Source organism: Mytilus galloprovincialis, chromosome 10, assembly GCF_965363235.1.
Source record: "Mytilus galloprovincialis chromosome 10, xbMytGall1.hap1.1, whole genome shotgun sequence".
Classification (NCBI taxonomy): Eukaryota; Metazoa; Mollusca; class Bivalvia; order Mytilida; family Mytilidae; genus Mytilus; species Mytilus galloprovincialis.
Genome location: NC_134847.1, coordinates 79,438,649 through 79,457,423, shown reverse-complemented (window position 1 = coordinate 79,457,423; position 18,775 = coordinate 79,438,649). Strand labels below are relative to the sequence as shown.

General features: G+C 32.6%; 1 protein-coding gene across 1 annotated transcript in view; it reads right to left on the bottom strand.

The window, feature by feature from the left end:
- The window catches only part of LOC143048503 (uncharacterized), a 28,373-nt gene extending 9,873 nt beyond the window's left edge, over positions 1-18,500 (bottom strand). Inside the window, exons 1-7 of the mRNA XM_076222192.1 lie at positions 18,367-18,500; positions 17,441-17,495; positions 15,098-15,382; positions 12,954-13,247; positions 12,270-12,506; positions 11,498-11,697; positions 5,702-5,888 (exon numbers count right to left, since the gene is read on the bottom strand). Of these exons, the coding sequence (XP_076078307.1) occupies positions 5,702-5,888; positions 11,498-11,697; positions 12,270-12,506; positions 12,954-13,247; positions 15,098-15,382; positions 17,441-17,495; positions 18,367-18,402 (1,294 nt within the window). The 5' untranslated portion in view covers positions 18,403-18,500. The remainder of the gene's footprint in view (positions 1-5,701; positions 5,889-11,497; positions 11,698-12,269; positions 12,507-12,953; positions 13,248-15,097; positions 15,383-17,440; positions 17,496-18,366) is intronic.
- Positions 18,501-18,775: the final 275 nt, after the last annotated feature.

The following is an 18,775-nucleotide window of genomic DNA, read 5'->3' as shown; positions in this document are numbered from 1 at the left end:
GCGTACATGCTATCCAGAAGATAGGAAATATACCTGGCGTCAGTCCTCACCAATAAAACAAAGTCGCCTTGATTATTTTTTAATTTCAGAAGACCTTTTTTCACTTATGAAGAATACCATTATCATTCCTGGTTATAGAACAGACCATTCGGCAATTCTTTTCACCTTCTCAGCTTGTTAAGAGAAACGGGGCAAAAGTTATTGGAAATTTAACTCTCAGTTACTTAGAGATGCAGATTATATAAAAATGGTTAAATCATGTATTAAGGATACTATTTTGGAATACCATCTGTCAGGTGATATGGAAAATCTTCTTTCTGTTGAGTTGTCATGTAATGATCAAACATTTTTTGAAATATTAAAAATGAAGATTAGATCCTTGTCAATAAATTACAGCATTAATAAATCCAGAGAGGAAAAAAAATGTCACTCTCAAACTTGAAAATGATATTTTATATTTTGAAAGTATTATGAATCATTCTCCAAATGATGAGGTTCAAAAATCTTTATTTGAAAAAAAACTTGAACTAGAAAATTGTAGACAAAAGAAAGTTGAAGGCTTGCTGCTTAGATCCCGAGCTAACTGGCATGAGAATGGTGAAAAGTGTACAAATTATTTTTGTAAATTAGAAAAGAAAAATTTTATTAAGAAAACCATAACAGAACTTATTGATGATAAAGGGCAGCATATTTCAGAGCAATCAAAAATTCTGATGGAACAACAAAATTTTTATAAAAATTTGTACTCAAGCAAAAAATTAGATTACAATGATACATCATTTTTTAATCATAACATTAAGCTTACAGAAAAACAAAGTGATCTTTGTGAAGGATATTTACCTTTAAAAGAATGTGCTGAATCTTTAAAATTTATGACAAATGGTAAAAGTCCTGGTTCTGATGGGTATTCTGTAGATTTTTATAATTTTTTTTGGAGAGATATTTGCCCTTTTGTCTTTCGATCTCTTCACTTTGGATATGCGGGGGGTAAATTTTCTGATTTTCAGTATCAAAGTATAATAACTTGCATACCTAAAGAGGGAAAAGACAGACAGTATATTAGTAACTGGCGTCCTATTAGTCTTTTGAATACTGATATGAAAATAGCTTCTGCTGTTATAGCTAATAGACTTAAACCCGTTTTATCATTTATCATAAGTGACACACAAAAAGGTTTCATTAAAGACAGATTTATGGGTGAGAACACACGCCTTTTATATGATTTGATGCATTATCTTGAGGAAAATAATAAGACAGGTCTTTTATTACTTGTTGATTTTGAAAAGGCATTTGATTCCTTGGAATGGTTACTTTTAAAAAAATACTTTGAAAAGCTTTAATTTTGGGCCTTCTTTATGTAGATGGTTTGAAACTTTATACTCAGGGGCATCAAGTTGTGTTATAAATAATGGACACATGTCTAAGTTTTTTCATTTAGAAAGAGGTTGCAGACAAGGAGATCCTCTTTCTCCCTATTTATTTATAATTGGGGTTGAATTATTATCTTTGAAATTAAAAGGTAATCCTGACATAAGGGGAATTACTATCAATGATGATGAATCACTTTTAAGCATGTACGCAGATGACACATTCCTTATGTTAGATGGAAGGGAAATATCGTTGAGGGAAACACTTTCATGTTTTGAATCTTTTTATAAAATTTCAGGTTTGAAAATAAATGCTTCAAAGACAAAAGCACTATGGGTTGGAAGTAAAAAATATTCTGATCTTATTTTATGTCCCGACTTAAAACTTCATTGGTCACATTCAAATTTTAAACTTTTGGGGATTGAATTTTCTTTAGATTTAAGCTGTATCACAGAAATTAATTTTGCTAAGAAAATTAAAGAGGTCTCTGAAATTCTGAAGAGCTGGCAACATCGAAAACTTACATTATTAGGAAAAATTACAGTAATTAAATCACTTGCTCTTTCAAAGTTGGTCCATTTATTGACTGCATTACCAAACCTATCACACTCCAGGTTAACAGAGCTCACTTCATTATTTTATGATTTCATATGGAATGGAAAACCAGACAGAATTAAGCGAAACACACTTGTTGGTAATATTTCACAAGGTGGACTTAATATGGTACATCTTCATTCATTTAATATCTAATTGAAAATTAGTTGGATAAAAAGACTGCTGGCAAACCCTAGCGGTGGCTGGCAGCAGTTGTTACTGGCAGACCTTATGCAGTATGGGGGTGAAAGGGTTTTAAATCTTCAGAAAGAAAAGCTGATTGAGATTGCTAAAAGATGTAAAAATTATTTCTGGAAGGATGTTTTACTATGCTTTTCCGCTGCAAAACCTATTGCTGAGATTTCTGTCAATGACATTTTATCCTTAGATATTTTGAACTTTTCTTCTTTGGATGATTTCCCATATTACATTCAATGGGAAAAGGGGTGTGTGCAGTCAGTAAGTGACCTTATTAATCGTGAAAATATGATTTTTTATAAATTTGAGCAATTTCAAGAAAAAGTACAAACCAACAATTTTATTAAATATTATGGTTTGATATCAAAAATCCCTAACACTATGAAAAAATGCCTTAAAGATAACTGTCTAAATCAAGATTTAGATAAGTCTAACACTGGTGATACTTTCTTAAAAAAAATCAGGTGTAATGTGAAAGCCAAATTTGTATATAAAAACTTTTAAATAGATGAAGTTATTCAACTACCAACAATTAAATTTTTGAAATGGGCGGAGCTGTTAGTTATTGATACTACAGAATGGTCAGAGTATTTCATGATAACAAAAAAGTCTTGTAGAGATGCTTATTTAAGAACCTTTTAATATAAATTTTTGCATAGAATTATAGCAACTAATACCTTTTTGTACAAAATCAAATTAAAAGATACCAAGTTATGTACTTTTTGTAAACTTGGAGAAGAAACCATTGAACACCTGTTTTTTGAATGCCCAATAACTTTTCAATTGTGGCAGTCTTTTTCCAATATTGTGAAACTTTTTTTTGTAAATTTTGATCTCAACAAAGAGAATGTGTTTCTTGGTTGCAAACATGAAAGTTTATTATTGAATCTGCTGATCATAATAACAAAGAATTATATATACAAATGTAAATTAAATGAAACAAAACCAAATATGATCGAGTTAAAGAATAAAATAAAGAAATACCAATTTCTTGAAAATCATATTGCAAAGAATATTAATGTAACATGTAATATTTAACTAAGTTTTGTTTTCATATTATCTATGTTTAGTTTAGAGAAAAGAAATAATTTATAAATTATGATCAAATTTATTTCTTTAAAAAAATTGTATTAAAAAGTAAGTCATGATACATATTGTAGCAAAACAGATGAGTGAAAGTATTAGTGTTGTATGTGAGTAAGTCAGAGAGAGAGAGAGGAGAGATAAATCAAATACAATTTATATGTAACCTAAAATATTTTTATTGTTAAAAATTAATTAGTCAGAGATTCTTTTTGTATATTGCTATATTTTTTTCTTATATATTCTGTATTTACCCCTTGATACCATTGTCAGGTGGTAGTGTAATGGGGTGTGTAAAATCCTGACTATTGAAAAACAAATAAAAGAAAAAAAAACCTTACAGACAGTTATACAACGGGCTACGTCAATGACAACTACAACTACACGAACATCAAACACACCTTACGTAATTTTCTACCTCCACATTTCTGGTGAAAGCGGAGCCTTGCGAGGAAAATACAATTGAAAATTTTACTTCTGATATTTTTATAACTCAAGCTTTATCTTTCTGACTTTAACCAACAACAACTGTTTAAATTGATATTTATTCTTTTTTGCACTTGGTCCAGCATCAATGAATACAGTTGGGATATAAAAACACAGTGGCGATATAACAACAATATGGACTATTTCTCACCAGTCAATATCGTTTATGTCTTAGGCAGATACAAAAATAAAAATATTCGACTTCCGTAACCCATTATCAGAGTATTAAAAATACCTTACAACTGCACAATTGTAAACAAATGATTCTCACTGTGTATCTTACATTCAAATACATATTTATCGTCTATCAGTCGACGGCAATGACCAATGTTCACTTGTGAATTTGTGAACAAGCTGTTTTTACACGTACAAAATGTCTGAGCAAATTCGCCATAAATATAGTCTCTGATTTGTCTGTATTAGATATGTTCACCATAAACCGATACCGAAACCGAAACCGAAACCAAAAAATTTCAGTGACTTATTTAACTAACGCAACCTTTTTATTCTAGTATATTGTTTGAAATTTGAATGCAGTAGATGTAGTATTACTTTAGTTCATCAATTCACATTAATCTATCAATAAAGCAAAGTCAAATTCAACCATTATTAAAAACACTTATGTAAATAATATGCAAGTTCAGATGTTGAGTCAATCTATTTATGATGTACAATCAACATCAGGAAGATTACGTCGCAGGGAAAGAGCTGCACATAGTTCTACAATAGGTGCTATCGCTCCGACTATGTCTATAAAGAGAACCTCTAATTTTATAGATTTTCATTTGTCCTATAAACTTTTCTTGCACGAATCTTTTCATTGACAAAGTTTCTTTGGTTGCGGATTATTTCATTTTGATTGTGTAGCTGCCTTACAGTATATGGTGTTGCAATGTGATGTTTAGATGGATATATGGTATTGTCAAGTTAGTAACAAACGCGAGGAAACGGTAATATTTCGTGTGGCCTGGAAAGGTCATCTATTCCTAAACTTATCACCTCAAGGGGGACAACAGAAAGTGCTTCCAGACAAAGGAAAGGAAAGAAGATGTAGGATGAAGATGGAACATAAATGCAACATAGGATATCAAGTGGGATAATCAAATGGCTTCAAGAAACATAAAAGAAATTGATTGGGAGAGAGAAAACATAACTAGACAAAGTGATGCCCTCGTACTCCACCATGAGGTTACTGTATTATAACAAAGTGAGACTTTCTTTGAGATATCATTGTGTCTGGGAACACAAATGATGCCTCCCGCAGATGCAAAGTTTTATCTTAAAATACATAATTTTGAGCATGGAAGCACATATGTTTATGGTTCACTGTGGGAGGACCTCTTATACAAGTAAACACTAAAAGTTCGACTATCTCCCAAAAGAGCAAATATTGATAACAAATCACAACCCTGACCACATGCACACCTTCAATATATGTAAAAACAGCCAGCAAAGTGAAAACTTCCTATCATTCAAACTGCAGGGGGAATTTTTCGAAAACACATCGCACCACTTATGCATGTATATACTCTAAAGATGACAAAGTTTAACTATATCCCAAATGAGCAAAAAATAATAAAAATCAAAACTCTGAACACATGCACACCTTCAATATATGTACAAACAGACAGCAAAGTTGAAACTTCCAAGGATTCAAACTGTAGGCGAAGTTATGCTTAATAACAATATTCACATGAAGGGATAGACGTAAGGCCTTTGTTAGTTTCTTGTGTACAATTTGGAGTTTAGTATGGCGTTCATTATCACTGAACTAGTATATATTTGTTTAGGGGCCAGCTGAAGGACGCCTCCGGGTGCGGGAATTTCTCGCTGCATTGAAGACCTGTTGGTGACCTTCTGCTGTTGTCTATTGTATGGTCGGGTTGTTGTCTCTTTGACACATTCCCCATTTCCATTCTCAATTTATTAAAAATCTATTGTTTAGTTTATCATAAATTTGAAAATATCTTACTATCTTCCTGTGTGATGACTGGTATTCTGTCTGTAGTGTTTAAACCAGCTTTATTCATAGCTGTTACACTGTAGCGATATAACATCCCGGGTTTTAATCCTCTAATTGATAAATAAAAATGTGAGTTGTTGTAGTAGATGTTGCCATTTCTATTATTGGCCAGGCTAAAACTAGAGCACTGATACTTCTGAAAAACATTAAAATGATTTATTTCTTTATATATTTTGTTTTGATTTTCATAATTTTCATAATTTATTCATTGAACATTTTTCGCAGAATAAATGATAGTATCTAGAATTTACAATTCAATACGTTTTGTCAAATACATTAATATGAGATGAGACTCTAAGATATTTTCGACATGGACTGTACTTACGTGAGGTGCTTACAAATACACAAAGGTATAAGGGACAAATCAAATACTGTGGATTCATTTATTTTCGTAGATACAAATCTTCGTGAATTAAGGAAAACATACATGTTTTTGGATACATAATTTCGTGGTTTTGTTGAATTGTACAAGTCTATAGAAAATGTGTTATTCGTTGAACACTTAATTTTGTGGTTCATCTTACCTACGAAATCCACAAAAATTGGTATCCCACGTATATTACTAAATATACTTGTATAATAAATATAAGATACTAAGGTTAAAGTCATCTATAATTGTACAAGATTATTTTATAAGTTGTTGTAAGATTTGAACTAACTTTCATTACTTAGAGTACTCTCATGTCTGTAATATGTATTATATAAGATATAGAATGATTGCCAATTAGGCAACTCTCCACAAGAGAACAAATGGCACAGAAATTAACAACTATAGACCTTCAACAATAGGCAAAGCCCGTACCGCAAAGTCAGCTATACAATGCCCCGAAATGACAAATGTAAAAAAAAATTCAGACGAGAAAACTAACAGCCTAATTTACATACCAAAACAAAAAATATGAACGAAAAACAGTATGTTACACATCAACAAACGACAACCGCTGAATCACATGCTCCTGACTTGGGGCAGGAATATATATATATATAATAATGTATAATAAACACAGATATATACTCTAAACCTACAGATACTCTAAACCTACAGATACTCATCAATACTTGTCGCCTGAAAGTTGCTATCCTCCACACTGCACGAAGAGCATTCCATACAGCCAAGCTCTCAGAATAAGGCGAATCTGCTCCTCTGAAGACACTGCAAAACAACGTCTGGGGCAGCTTAAAGGACATTTAAAAAGAAGGGGATATAAACACAAAAACATCAAAAATAGTTTTCGAAAAGCGGAATCCATCCCCAGAAGCAGTCTGCTAACTTACAAAGATAAACAGAAAAGTAAAAGAATCCCATGTGTGCTCACCTACCATCCATGCCTGAGAAATAGTTTCAAGACCATTCGTGATCATTGGACAGCAATCGAGAAACATTCGAAGTTATCCAAAATCTTTCCTGAGCCTCTCATGATTGCCTTCAAACAACCTAACAGCCTGAGAAATATACTTGTCCGTGCTGACCTTTCCAAACCTAACCATACTGTAGGTAATTGTCAGCCGTGTGGGGACAAGCGCTGCAAATGTTGCAACCAATTGCAGCATTCATCAACATTTCACAGTAAGACCACAGAAAAGACATACAAGATCTTTTGCAATGTCAACTGCAAAAGCTCAAACGTGATTTACGTTCTTGAGTGTCCTAGATGTGGTCTCCAATATGTTGGTGAATCTATGCAGCCATTTCACAAACGCCTCAATGGCCACAGGAGTGACCTCACAAAAAAACCGTACATTCCTGTCAGCCAACATTTCAGGTTACCAGATCACAACCTGAAAGATTTTGATCACATGAAGATACTTGTGATCGAACAGGATTGTACATGGCAAAATAGGCAAAGAGAAAATCGGGAGAGGTTTTGGATAAAAACACTGGGTGTCCTCCATCCAGATGGAATCAATAGGAAGAAATAATTAAATTTACAGTCTAGTGTTAATATTATTATATTCAGGATTTTGGATTAAAATCAATCGACCAAAACTTACCTGTATTATTAGTGATCTATGTTTACACCTTATACATTATATCTCATTATTGTTAAAACTTTTGTCACCGAAGAAGGCCATTTGTTGAGCCGAAATATTTGCAATTATTGTATAATTTATATCATCTGTTCAGTTTTTCCATCTTTGTGCAATGATATTCAACACTTTATAGTGTTTTGTTTTCCATCTATTTATCGGTATTGTTACACAATCTTTCAGACTCATATATATATATATATATATATATATATATATATATATATATATATATATACAACTTGTTGGGTTGATGTTTAGACGAGTTGTATATATATATATATATATATATACAACTCGTCTAAACATCAACGAGTTGTATATATATATATATATATACAACTCGTCTAAACATCAACCCAACAATGTGAGATCTGTAAATTTGCTTTCGCAAATTTTTGGTTCTTCCCTCGGCGGGATTCGAACCCATGCTACTGTGATATCGTGACACCAAATCGCCTGCACTGCAGCCGTCCCGCTAGACCACACGACCACCTGGGCTCTCAAAAAAAGAGCTTTCGGTGGGCATGTGTTACCTTTCCACGTCAGTTTTAATCTAGCGGCGTACTACAGTACATGATATATAAGGCATGAAGATGTTATTGTTACAGATCAGCTAAATTATCTATAGTAAAGGATCCTACAAATTAATGTAAGATACAGTCACAGAAAATAATTATATTCATAAGTACGTCTGAGTCAGTGACAACCCTACAACAGATGTATCCATCGGATCGCCATCAATGATGGTGATACATGGCTGTGTACATAATGTATATACAACTCGTCTAAACATCAACCCAACAATGTTAGATCTGTAAATTTGCTTTCGCAAATTTTTGGTTCTTCCCTCGCCGGGATTCGAACCCATGCTACTGTGATATCGTGACACCAAATCGCCTGCACTGCAGCCGTCCCGTTAGACCACACGACCACCTGGGCTCTCAAAAAAAGAGCTTTCGGTGGGCATGTGTTACCTTTCCACGTCAGTTTTAATCTAGCGGCGTACTACAGTACATGATATATAAGGCATGAAGATGTTATTGTTACAGATCAGCTAAATTATCTATAGTAAAGGATCCTACAAATTAATGTAAGATACAGTCACAGAAAATAATTATATTCATAAGTACGTCTGAGTCAGTGACAACCCTACAACAGATGTATCCATCGGATCGCCATCAATGATGGTGATACATGGCTGTGTACATAATGTATATACAACTCGTCTAAACATCAACCCAACAATGTTAGATCTGTAAATTTGCTTTCGCAAATTTTTGGTTCTTCCCTCGCCGGGATTCGAACCCATGCTACTGTGATATCGTGACACCAAATCGCCTGCACTGCAGCCGTCCCGCTAGACCACACGACCACCTGGGCTCTCAAAAAAAGAGCTTTCGGTGGGCATGTGTTACCTTTCCACGTCAGTTTTAATCTAGCGGCGTACTACAGTACATGATATATAAGGCATGAAGATGTTATTGTTACAGATCAGCTAAATTATCTATAGTAAAGGATCCTACAAATTAATGTAAGATACAGTCACAGAAAATAATTATATTCATAAGTACGTCTGAGTCAGTGGTGACAACCCTACAACAGATGTATCCATCGGATCGCCATCAATGATGGTGATACATGGCTGTGTACATAATGTATATGCAACTCGTCTAAACATCAACCCAACAATGTTAGATCTGTAAATTTGCTTTCGCAAATTTTTGGTTCTTCCCTCGCCGGGATTCGAACCCATGCTACTGTGATATCGTGACACCAAATCGCCTGCACTGCAGCCGTCCCGCTAGACCACACGACCACCTGGGCTCTCAAAAAAAGAGCTTTCATTGATGGCGATCCGATGGATACATCTGTTGTAGGGTTGTCACTGACTCAGACGTACTTATGAATATAATTATTTTCTGTGACTGTATCTTACATTAATTTGTAGGATCCTTTACTATAGATAATTTAGCTGATCTGTAACAATAACATCTTCATGCCTTATATATCATGTACTGTAGTACGCCGCTAGATTAAAACTGACGTGGAAAGGTAACACATACCCACCGAAAGCTCTTTTTTTGAGAGCCCAGGTGGTCGTGTGGTCTAGCGGGACGGCTGCAGTGCAGGCGATTTGGTGTCACGATATCACAGTAGCATGGGTTCGAATCCCGGCGAGGGAAGAACCAAAAATTTGCGAAAGCAAATTTACAGATCTAACATTGTTGGGTTGATGTTTAGACGAGTTGTATATACATTATGTACACAGCCATGTATCACCATCATTGATGGCGATCCGATGGATACATCTGTTGTAGGGTTGTCACTGACTCAGACGTACTTATATATATATATATATATATATATATTGGATGTGGAGGGGTTAAAGACATTTGTGAGATCCCTACCCTCCCCTTATCCTTAAAAGTTTGTAATAGTACAATATAAAAACGAACTATAAAAATCAGTTGAAAAAGTTCATCAGATGGATACAAATAGAAATAAATCAAACAAAAACACAGAGTGGACGTGGTCGGATACTGACAGCTAGTTCATAGCCACTAACAACTGATGAAAAAATCATGCATCTAAGACTGAATTATCAATCAGTACACATCCAGCATCCAATGTGTTAAGTGTTGAGACGTCATAAACAGTAAGAGAAAATATGAACTTGTGCAATGCCAAGATACCGGTATCGACAGATTGTAGATCCACGAATGTGTATATGTATATATCAATAAAACTTAGATAGCTTTTTATTTACTGATAACAACATCAATATTAATACCAGTACAGACAATATTAAATGCTGGGTACTAATTGCGCTCCTCTACTTGCAGATTTGTTTTAGTTTTGTATTCCTATGAAGCAGAATTTATCCAAGGGTTTGTACAGAAAGGAGAAAAGAAATTAGCCCAATCTTTTTATTTCACCTTTCGGTATATTGATGATGTACTGTCTCTTAATAATAATAGATTCAGTGATCACTTACATTTAATATATCCAAGTAAACTTGAAATTAAAGATACTACCGACACAGATAAATTTGCTTCACATTTAGACCTTTTGGTTTTGCTAGTCCTTGTTTACTCCTTGGTTTTGATTGTTATTGTCTGTTCTAATTACAGTGTTGAATTGGTAACAACTCAGAATAAGTTTATTTAAAGGATTGATAAAATAACCAGCATCGTTTCTAAATTTCCGGGCACGATAAACAACATCTACGTAAAAATGAGAATGTGCTATCCCGTTTTAAATCAGTTTTCTACAGGTACAACCAAACTTCAAAAGGATAAAAAAAATCACAAAAATACTGAACTCAGAGGAAAATCAAATCGGAAAGTCCCTAATCACATGACAAAGCATTTGTTCTTATGCTTTTTTTGGTTCAACACTGCCTATGTTAGAAGAGAGTTGTCCCTAGTAAAAATGTTTAGTCCTACCATATTTTGTGTGATCGGTTGCTGTCTTTAGTTGCTGTATATCATCTTTTGTAAATAAATCAGGCCATTAGTTTTCTAGTTTGAATTTTTAATTTGTTATATCAGGGCTTTTTAAAATTTACTATGCGGTATGGGTTTTTATCATTGCTGAAAGCTGAACGGAGATCTATAGTTGTTAACCTTTAAATCATCTGGTATCTAGTGCAGAGCTGTCGCAATGACAATTATACAACATCTTCTTTGTTTTTAACTATCAAAAAGTAAGTACCCAATAAGAGTCATTTCTGCTGCATTTTGGTTTAGGTTGTATACAGACAACAATATAATGTTCTATGGTAGTATCTTCACTATCAAACAGGTGTACAGTGTAACGATGAATCCAACCATTACTTCTGATTGGCTCTCTCCATGTCAGGTCTAAATGGGTTCTTGTTGTAACATTACTGATTACTACAGGGTACTCTGGTACTGTAAGTTCAAAAAGTACATTTAGGAAATGTGTAAGTAAACATAAAAAATGAACTTATGAAATATGTGTCTTTTTATCATACACTGCCAATCTGTGTCGTTGTGTTCTTTATATTATATTCTGTAATGACATGTATTGCAAATTTACACATCAAACATATATTATTAGTCCAGATTTTCCTAATTTTATAAAATTGAGATTGAAAACAGTAAAGGGTCAAAGAGACACCAATCGGCCATAGATCTGGGGTAGAAAACAGCCCAAGGCTACCAATGGGTCTTCACAGAGCGTGTTAATCCTGTACCCTAAATCGGGTTCCGGCTGGGTTCTAACCAAAACTGTTAACATGTTCAGCAAACATGGACTGAAAGCATATACAATTGAAGAGACATAGGGAACACACGGTACCTTTATCTCGCACGGCTTTAAAAGTTCAAGCTATAATAAAAAAAATGAATTATGAGTTCATAAAGTTAACAAAATGTTCCCTTTGTTGAACTTTTATCTGTTTATGATTGACTTTTAAGTCACGAGGAAAACAATTCGTCATGCTAAATATCATAGGACTTACAAGTTTCGTTCAAATGAACAGAGTACTGCCGAGATACGGTGTCATTCAAATTCTTTACATTTAACACACAACAGTCTCCAGGAACAGTTCTATTCACAGATAACGATGGCTTGTTCGAAGAAACCATCTTTGTCCATGAGTTACAGGAAACATTTACATGGTATTTATCACTGAAGTTGACCCAGAAGATTGTAAATGATGATTCACCATATATGACTGTGTAGTAGTTGGGATCCACTTTAATAAGAAAAAATACAAGTTTAGTTAGGATTTATTGTAGTCTCATCTTTTTACCGATTTTCATAAAAAATAAATTAACTGCTAAATTAAAGTGTTCCATCCAGTCAATAACAATGCCCTTAACGTTTTTGCATGATTCAGAATTTAACATTACAATTTTACAATTGATTTATAATATCAAAGTTATCAAAGGTGAAGCATTGATGTTGGACACCATTTTAAGACAAAACTACAAAAATCATTCCTCATAAGACATTTATAGTTTGGTTATGTGTGTACATTAATACACTATGATAATGTTAGTAAACTCAAAGAGAACATACGAAGCTGTCATGCAATTATTTTTTTGTAATGATAAATTGCTTTGCGTGAAATTAATTCATAAAAAGATGGTTCTACGCCTTTTCTAAACTACTTCTGATTGCTAAACATGTCAATACTTACACGGTGTCTGAGTACACACATTGGTAAAAGAACGAGAATTATGACTTGATTCTGAGAAGGAAACAGCATAAACATCAATCGTATAACAACTCTGTGGTACCAGTCCTGTAATTTCTGTCTTTGTTTGATTAACACCAACAGCCCTGCTCACTGTCATGGAGAACTTGTTAGCGTTGTTTTCGTAATCAATTCTAAAACTATCAAAATATCCATCATAAGGATGTTCAATCAACAGGGGTATGGAAGTTATCGTAGTATTCCCAATACGTGTTCCTGAACCAGGTGATCTTGGCTCTGAAAAAAAATGCAGCAATGATTTTGACATGTGTCAAAAAAATATTTAATTATTCTCATTTGAATTTAATCGAATTTTGAGAAAAAGTAAATATATCTATAGGATTTATAGGCAGGTCCAACTTTATTTTGAAGCATAATAATACTATTGATATTCTTTTAAAGTTCATATAGTGAATAGGTGTGAGTAGATGAAATTCTTCTGGCATTTAGTATAATAGATTAAATAACACATAGCCGAGAGGGTGAAAGAGCAGATTAGTACCCTCCGAAAGACCTTGTCATTCTAGGATTCGTTCTACTTGACAATTGTTTTCAAAGGGTGCCATTATGCTCTATCACCCTCGCAACTATGTGTTATTAACACAAGGTTTACCTGGTCTTAACAGTTTTATAAGTTGTCTTGAATAGAAGATATACTTTCTATGAAATGTACATAAACTGATGCAGTGTCGGGAAAAAAAACCAAATTTTAGGTTTATCATACGGAAATTGTTTGGATCTTCCAATTGTTTCAAAATAACATTGTTCCTACAATCTTCTTAGACTTAATAAATAGAAAGGCTCTATGACTTTCAATGAAAGATGTATTCTTTTTATCCTTCTTTGACTTGTCTTTGGAAAATACAAAATATCGTGTCTGTAATCTGAAGAATGAGTACACCCATTTCAAATTAAACACCAATAACTGATGATCATTCACCGATATGTTTTTGGTGATAATTCGATTTTGGTATGTTCCATGCCTATACGTTACTCAAAATGATGCAAATAAAATGTATGCTTGCTTATATTCTTAATACAAAATTAGCCAAACGACATCAAAAATAAAAGAAATCCAAAAGAAAGATGAAGAACTCTCCAGTATTGAATTCTAATCAAAGTTAAATTTCTCATATCAAATATTTTATTGTCTCAGTTTTTTTTCACACCTGAAGACTCTTATGTCTATTATATAAAACATATCATATAGAAAAAAGTGAATAGCTAGAAGAGTTGAGCACACAATCAATAAACCATATATTCTAAATTGAACCAGAATTTAGTTTGTTCATTTAATGAATAGTTAACAAAATTTCTGTACTGCACATCATTAGTATGTGTATAAACATTACTCTGAAAAAAACCCAACAAAGTATGCAAAACTGAACAAATAAAAGAAAAGAGTTCCAATGTCCCCCGAGTTACACACATGTCATGTGACAACTGGCAAGAAAACAAAATAAAATACTTTTCTTTTTTTTATAAATATCGTAGAGAAATGAAACCTCGGGTAGCTGCTCAGATCAAATGTACTTGAATTTTGGATACATTAGTAATTTATATTTTCAAGGGTCATGGCATTTCTCTTTTTCCAAGGCGTATAACTCTTTTAAAATTATTGATTGGTACTGATTATCGAACTTCTCAAAGACATTGCTAATGCAAACCTAAAATATAGGTTTCATAAAAATCTGACAGGAATTGTACAAATGGAAGCCTTACTGTTTTGGATTTTATCTGTGCATGGATTTTTTGTGCTGATGTACAAATATTTCAGAATTTTTCCATTAATTGATATGCTTATAATTAATTACTAGTATGCTTAAAATCATCAAGTGTTAATAGATGAATGGAGAGAGAAACTGAAGTAAAATAACACTTATCCACACAATTGGGAGCATAAAAAAGCAAAAGTACTCTTAGAGTACAATTGTTAGAGAGATATCCTTTGCATTATACTGTTAAAAAACCAAGTTAACATGAAATTTTATGTTACTTGATCGAAGCAATTTCAATTTGTTAAGCCGAAGAATCTGAAATTCTAGAAAAAAAACCATGCAAGTTCTTTTAAAAAAAACATAACTTACTTGTGCAAGCCCTTTGGTCAATTGGACCAATCCATCTACCGTTTTGTGTTTGAACATCAATCTGGAAATTGTAACAGAATCCTATCTCTAAACCTTTCACTTTGATTGATTCATCTACATAATGATCTCCTCTCACAGGTTTTTGTTCTGTTCTTGTTGAATTTTCTACTGTTTTATATAGCCATTTCAACATTGTGAACTTTTCCCCCTTTGTTGAAGAAACTCTTACGTGTAGCTTAATGATATTAAGTTTTCGTTCTGTGGTTGTTACATTGAAAAATAAACCTACAAAATTAAACTATATTAATTAAGTCACAGTGGTCGCCCTTTCTAAACAGTACACATCTATATCCTTTAACCATGCTAGTAAAATTCCCTTTTAGTATACTTATACTTTTTGGAAATTGTTGTCGACCTATTTGCGCTTTTGATTTGTTAAAATAATATTTACATGAACAAATGAAGAATTGCTTTTACTTATACAATACATGTATGAACACTGAAGTCATATCAAAGTAAGTAAATTTGGGTTAAAGGCTAGGTTTATCTTTAGGTCATGCAGTATTTTTTTTAACTGATGTAAGTTAAGAAACCCCTCCCATGTTTTTGGTTGGGCAACTAATGATCATGGAACAAATATTCGTTATCAAGTACATAATTGTATAGGCTTTGCTCCATACATCTTAATCAAAATTCAAAAGAGATTTTATCTTTCCGAAACACAAAATACACTTAAATTTTATATATCCAGTTGATGCCACGCTTTGCATCTGCACAAGTAAGTCTGTATTCGAAGACGCGTTTGATGTGTTAACACAACATTTTTTGTCCTATTGTTATGACGAACCTTAAAATTTTCCTAGATGCATCAGATTGTCGGTACTCTTTGTATATTTTCTGTTTGAAACAGTGCCATATTTTTTAATTTCTTTTGATGCTAATCTAAAATGCATTAGCAAGTGTATTTATAGCTAGGAAACTACCAATAGATACAAGAAAATGTGGTATTCTATGCATCAAAATGTCTAGCCTCATAGTAGATTTTGTGGGTCAAACACGGCCTTATTTTTTAACTCCTTTTCATGAACCTTAATTAATCTAAATAATTTGAAACTACCTATGAGTGTTTAACAGGTAAAACAATTCGTTTGAAATAACCAATCAATGATACAATGTATAACAAATTAAAGTAAAACAAGAAGAATACAGATGACATGAATAAGGAAGAAACTATAAACGCAATACATGCATCTCAGTTACCCTCAGTTCTACGATTAAGTAGGGAAGGTAGATCTGCTATACTGTAACTCATATCTGCTGGTAAGGTATATGTAGGGAAGTAAGATATGTTATACTGTGACTCATCTCTACTAGAAAGGTATATGTAGGGAAGTAAGATATGCTAAACTTTGCTCATTGATAATGGTAACATATATGCTTTGCTTGTCTTTAATAACTGTATTGAGATGTCAACAACTTATTATACATCTCACTATTTGTCTTTCTTTTTTCAGATTAATCAAGTAATTTTGTATTGCTTTACTTGAGGTGTTCATGCTGGGTTCTGGTGATAATATAACGACATTGTCAGAATTATTTATGGCCTTCATTGGGAACGCTCGAAGTCGAAAATTTGAAAGTGTATTGAAAGTGATGAAGAGCCAGATAACAAAAAGGGGATTACATAATAGCCAGATCCATCTAGGTTTTGTACGGACAATTTAAAACAGTTTTGTAAAAAATCATGTCTGTACTGATTATTAAGTATGTGATAAATTTCGTACACTGTTAGTGAACCAGCAGCGGTATCGACGAATGCTGGTAAAAATTTAAAGCCATTCTTTATGAATTTCATGCGACCGAAAACATGTTTTGGATAAACATTCATAAGAAACTCTTAAAGCCAAAAAACTTACAGCCAATGCTCTCTAAGAAACAGATCGAGATATACTTATCTAGGAACTAAATCTAAGACTTTGTCTGAAGGAGGTGAAACCTTGAGTTCTAAATAATGTGTAACCGGACAATTTAAAAAAATATTTGTTGTAAATCATTATCGAAGCACGGAATACTTATCTATTGATAACATCAGGTCTGAGAGTCGCAATTAAATAGATAAAAAAAAAAATCCATTTAATACAATGAAGCATGGATAAAAGGTCAGTGATAAACACATCTTAGCACATATACGTTTTAATTCTGTCTATGTCTATGTCCATGTACATCAAAATGATTATTGGTCATCAAAACCTTGTGAGTATGAAATTGATAGGACACCTATAACCATTGCCTTACAATACAGTACTGTATTATAAAATTAAAAGTTATAATTTAAAACCTCACCTCTGTCCAGGGATTCATTTTTTAGAGCTTCAGCTGTTATACCTGATATCGAAATCTTAAAAACAAAAACAACATTTACAATAATATTAAACAAGAAACATAACAAATTTATTTCACAGTTGTTCTTTGTTGTTTGTCTTTGTATATCTGTTTTTCGGTAGAAGTCGTCTTTTGAAATTTTTGTTGTTGATGTTTTATGTTGTACTATGTGATAGTTTTCACTATTCTATAATAATTTTATATTTGATGTAACGCTGATTGGCTGACGTTGTTTTGTTTATCAGCTCATAGACATAATTGTGTCATGTGACCATGAACGTCATCAACGTTTTTTTATGGTTTACTCCGGTTTAAAATGGAATTTAAAATTAAATTATGAATAACATTGTGGTGCACACTTAAGAATAACCCGCTGTGTGGGTTATTCAGTGTGCACAACATTGTTGATGTTATTTCTTCATAAACAGAACAAATATTACAGTCATTCCTTAAATAATTTCAATGATTATGATTTCACGACTTAGATCATGAAATTAGCGTAAGAATTTTTATACTTGAAAAGAAGAAATGCAATAGTACCAATCTTGAATAGTACCCTTAACTGAAAGCCCATAATTTAGCAAAATTATTTTACATCGATTTGACTAATATATAAATACATGTACAATGCTATATGTAATAAATAAATAAATTAAATACTATATGTTGTCTGCATGATTCTGTCTTCATCTAGAAACCAGCATTCTTGACTCTTTTGTGAAAAATGCTTTCGGTCTGGTAGATGAAACGGTTTCATCAGCTTAACGTAAATTGTCACTTTCTTATCAGCCATTCGACTTTTTTTTATTGAACTTGGTTGTTTAAAGCATCATAGAATATACATGTTAGAAGTAATATACATATTAAGTGTAAAACCGTATACTTACACTAAAGAAATATATTCCAACGAGATGTTTTAGCATTTTTAATTAAGTCTAAACAATACTATTCAATGAACCATTCTAGCATGCTATTGAAATAAAACGGCAAACAATATTGTGCAGTAACATCAAACAGGAATAAGGAAGTTCAGAAAATTTTATGCATTGAAGTGCTAGATTTCCTTTATACTTCAATATTTCAAGTATATCGAAAAATTTATTATAACTACAAATTAATAGTAAGTAATTTGAGATTTATATTAAACAAGAAATATATTCACCAGTTTAAAAAAAATCGTTTTTAAATTTCGAAATAATCTGTTTTCCCTTATATGAAATTGATGAATTGAATTTTGGGGGTTATCGTCACTGTCAGCACTATAAGCTATATCTTGATAGCTAGTTTTATTTGAGT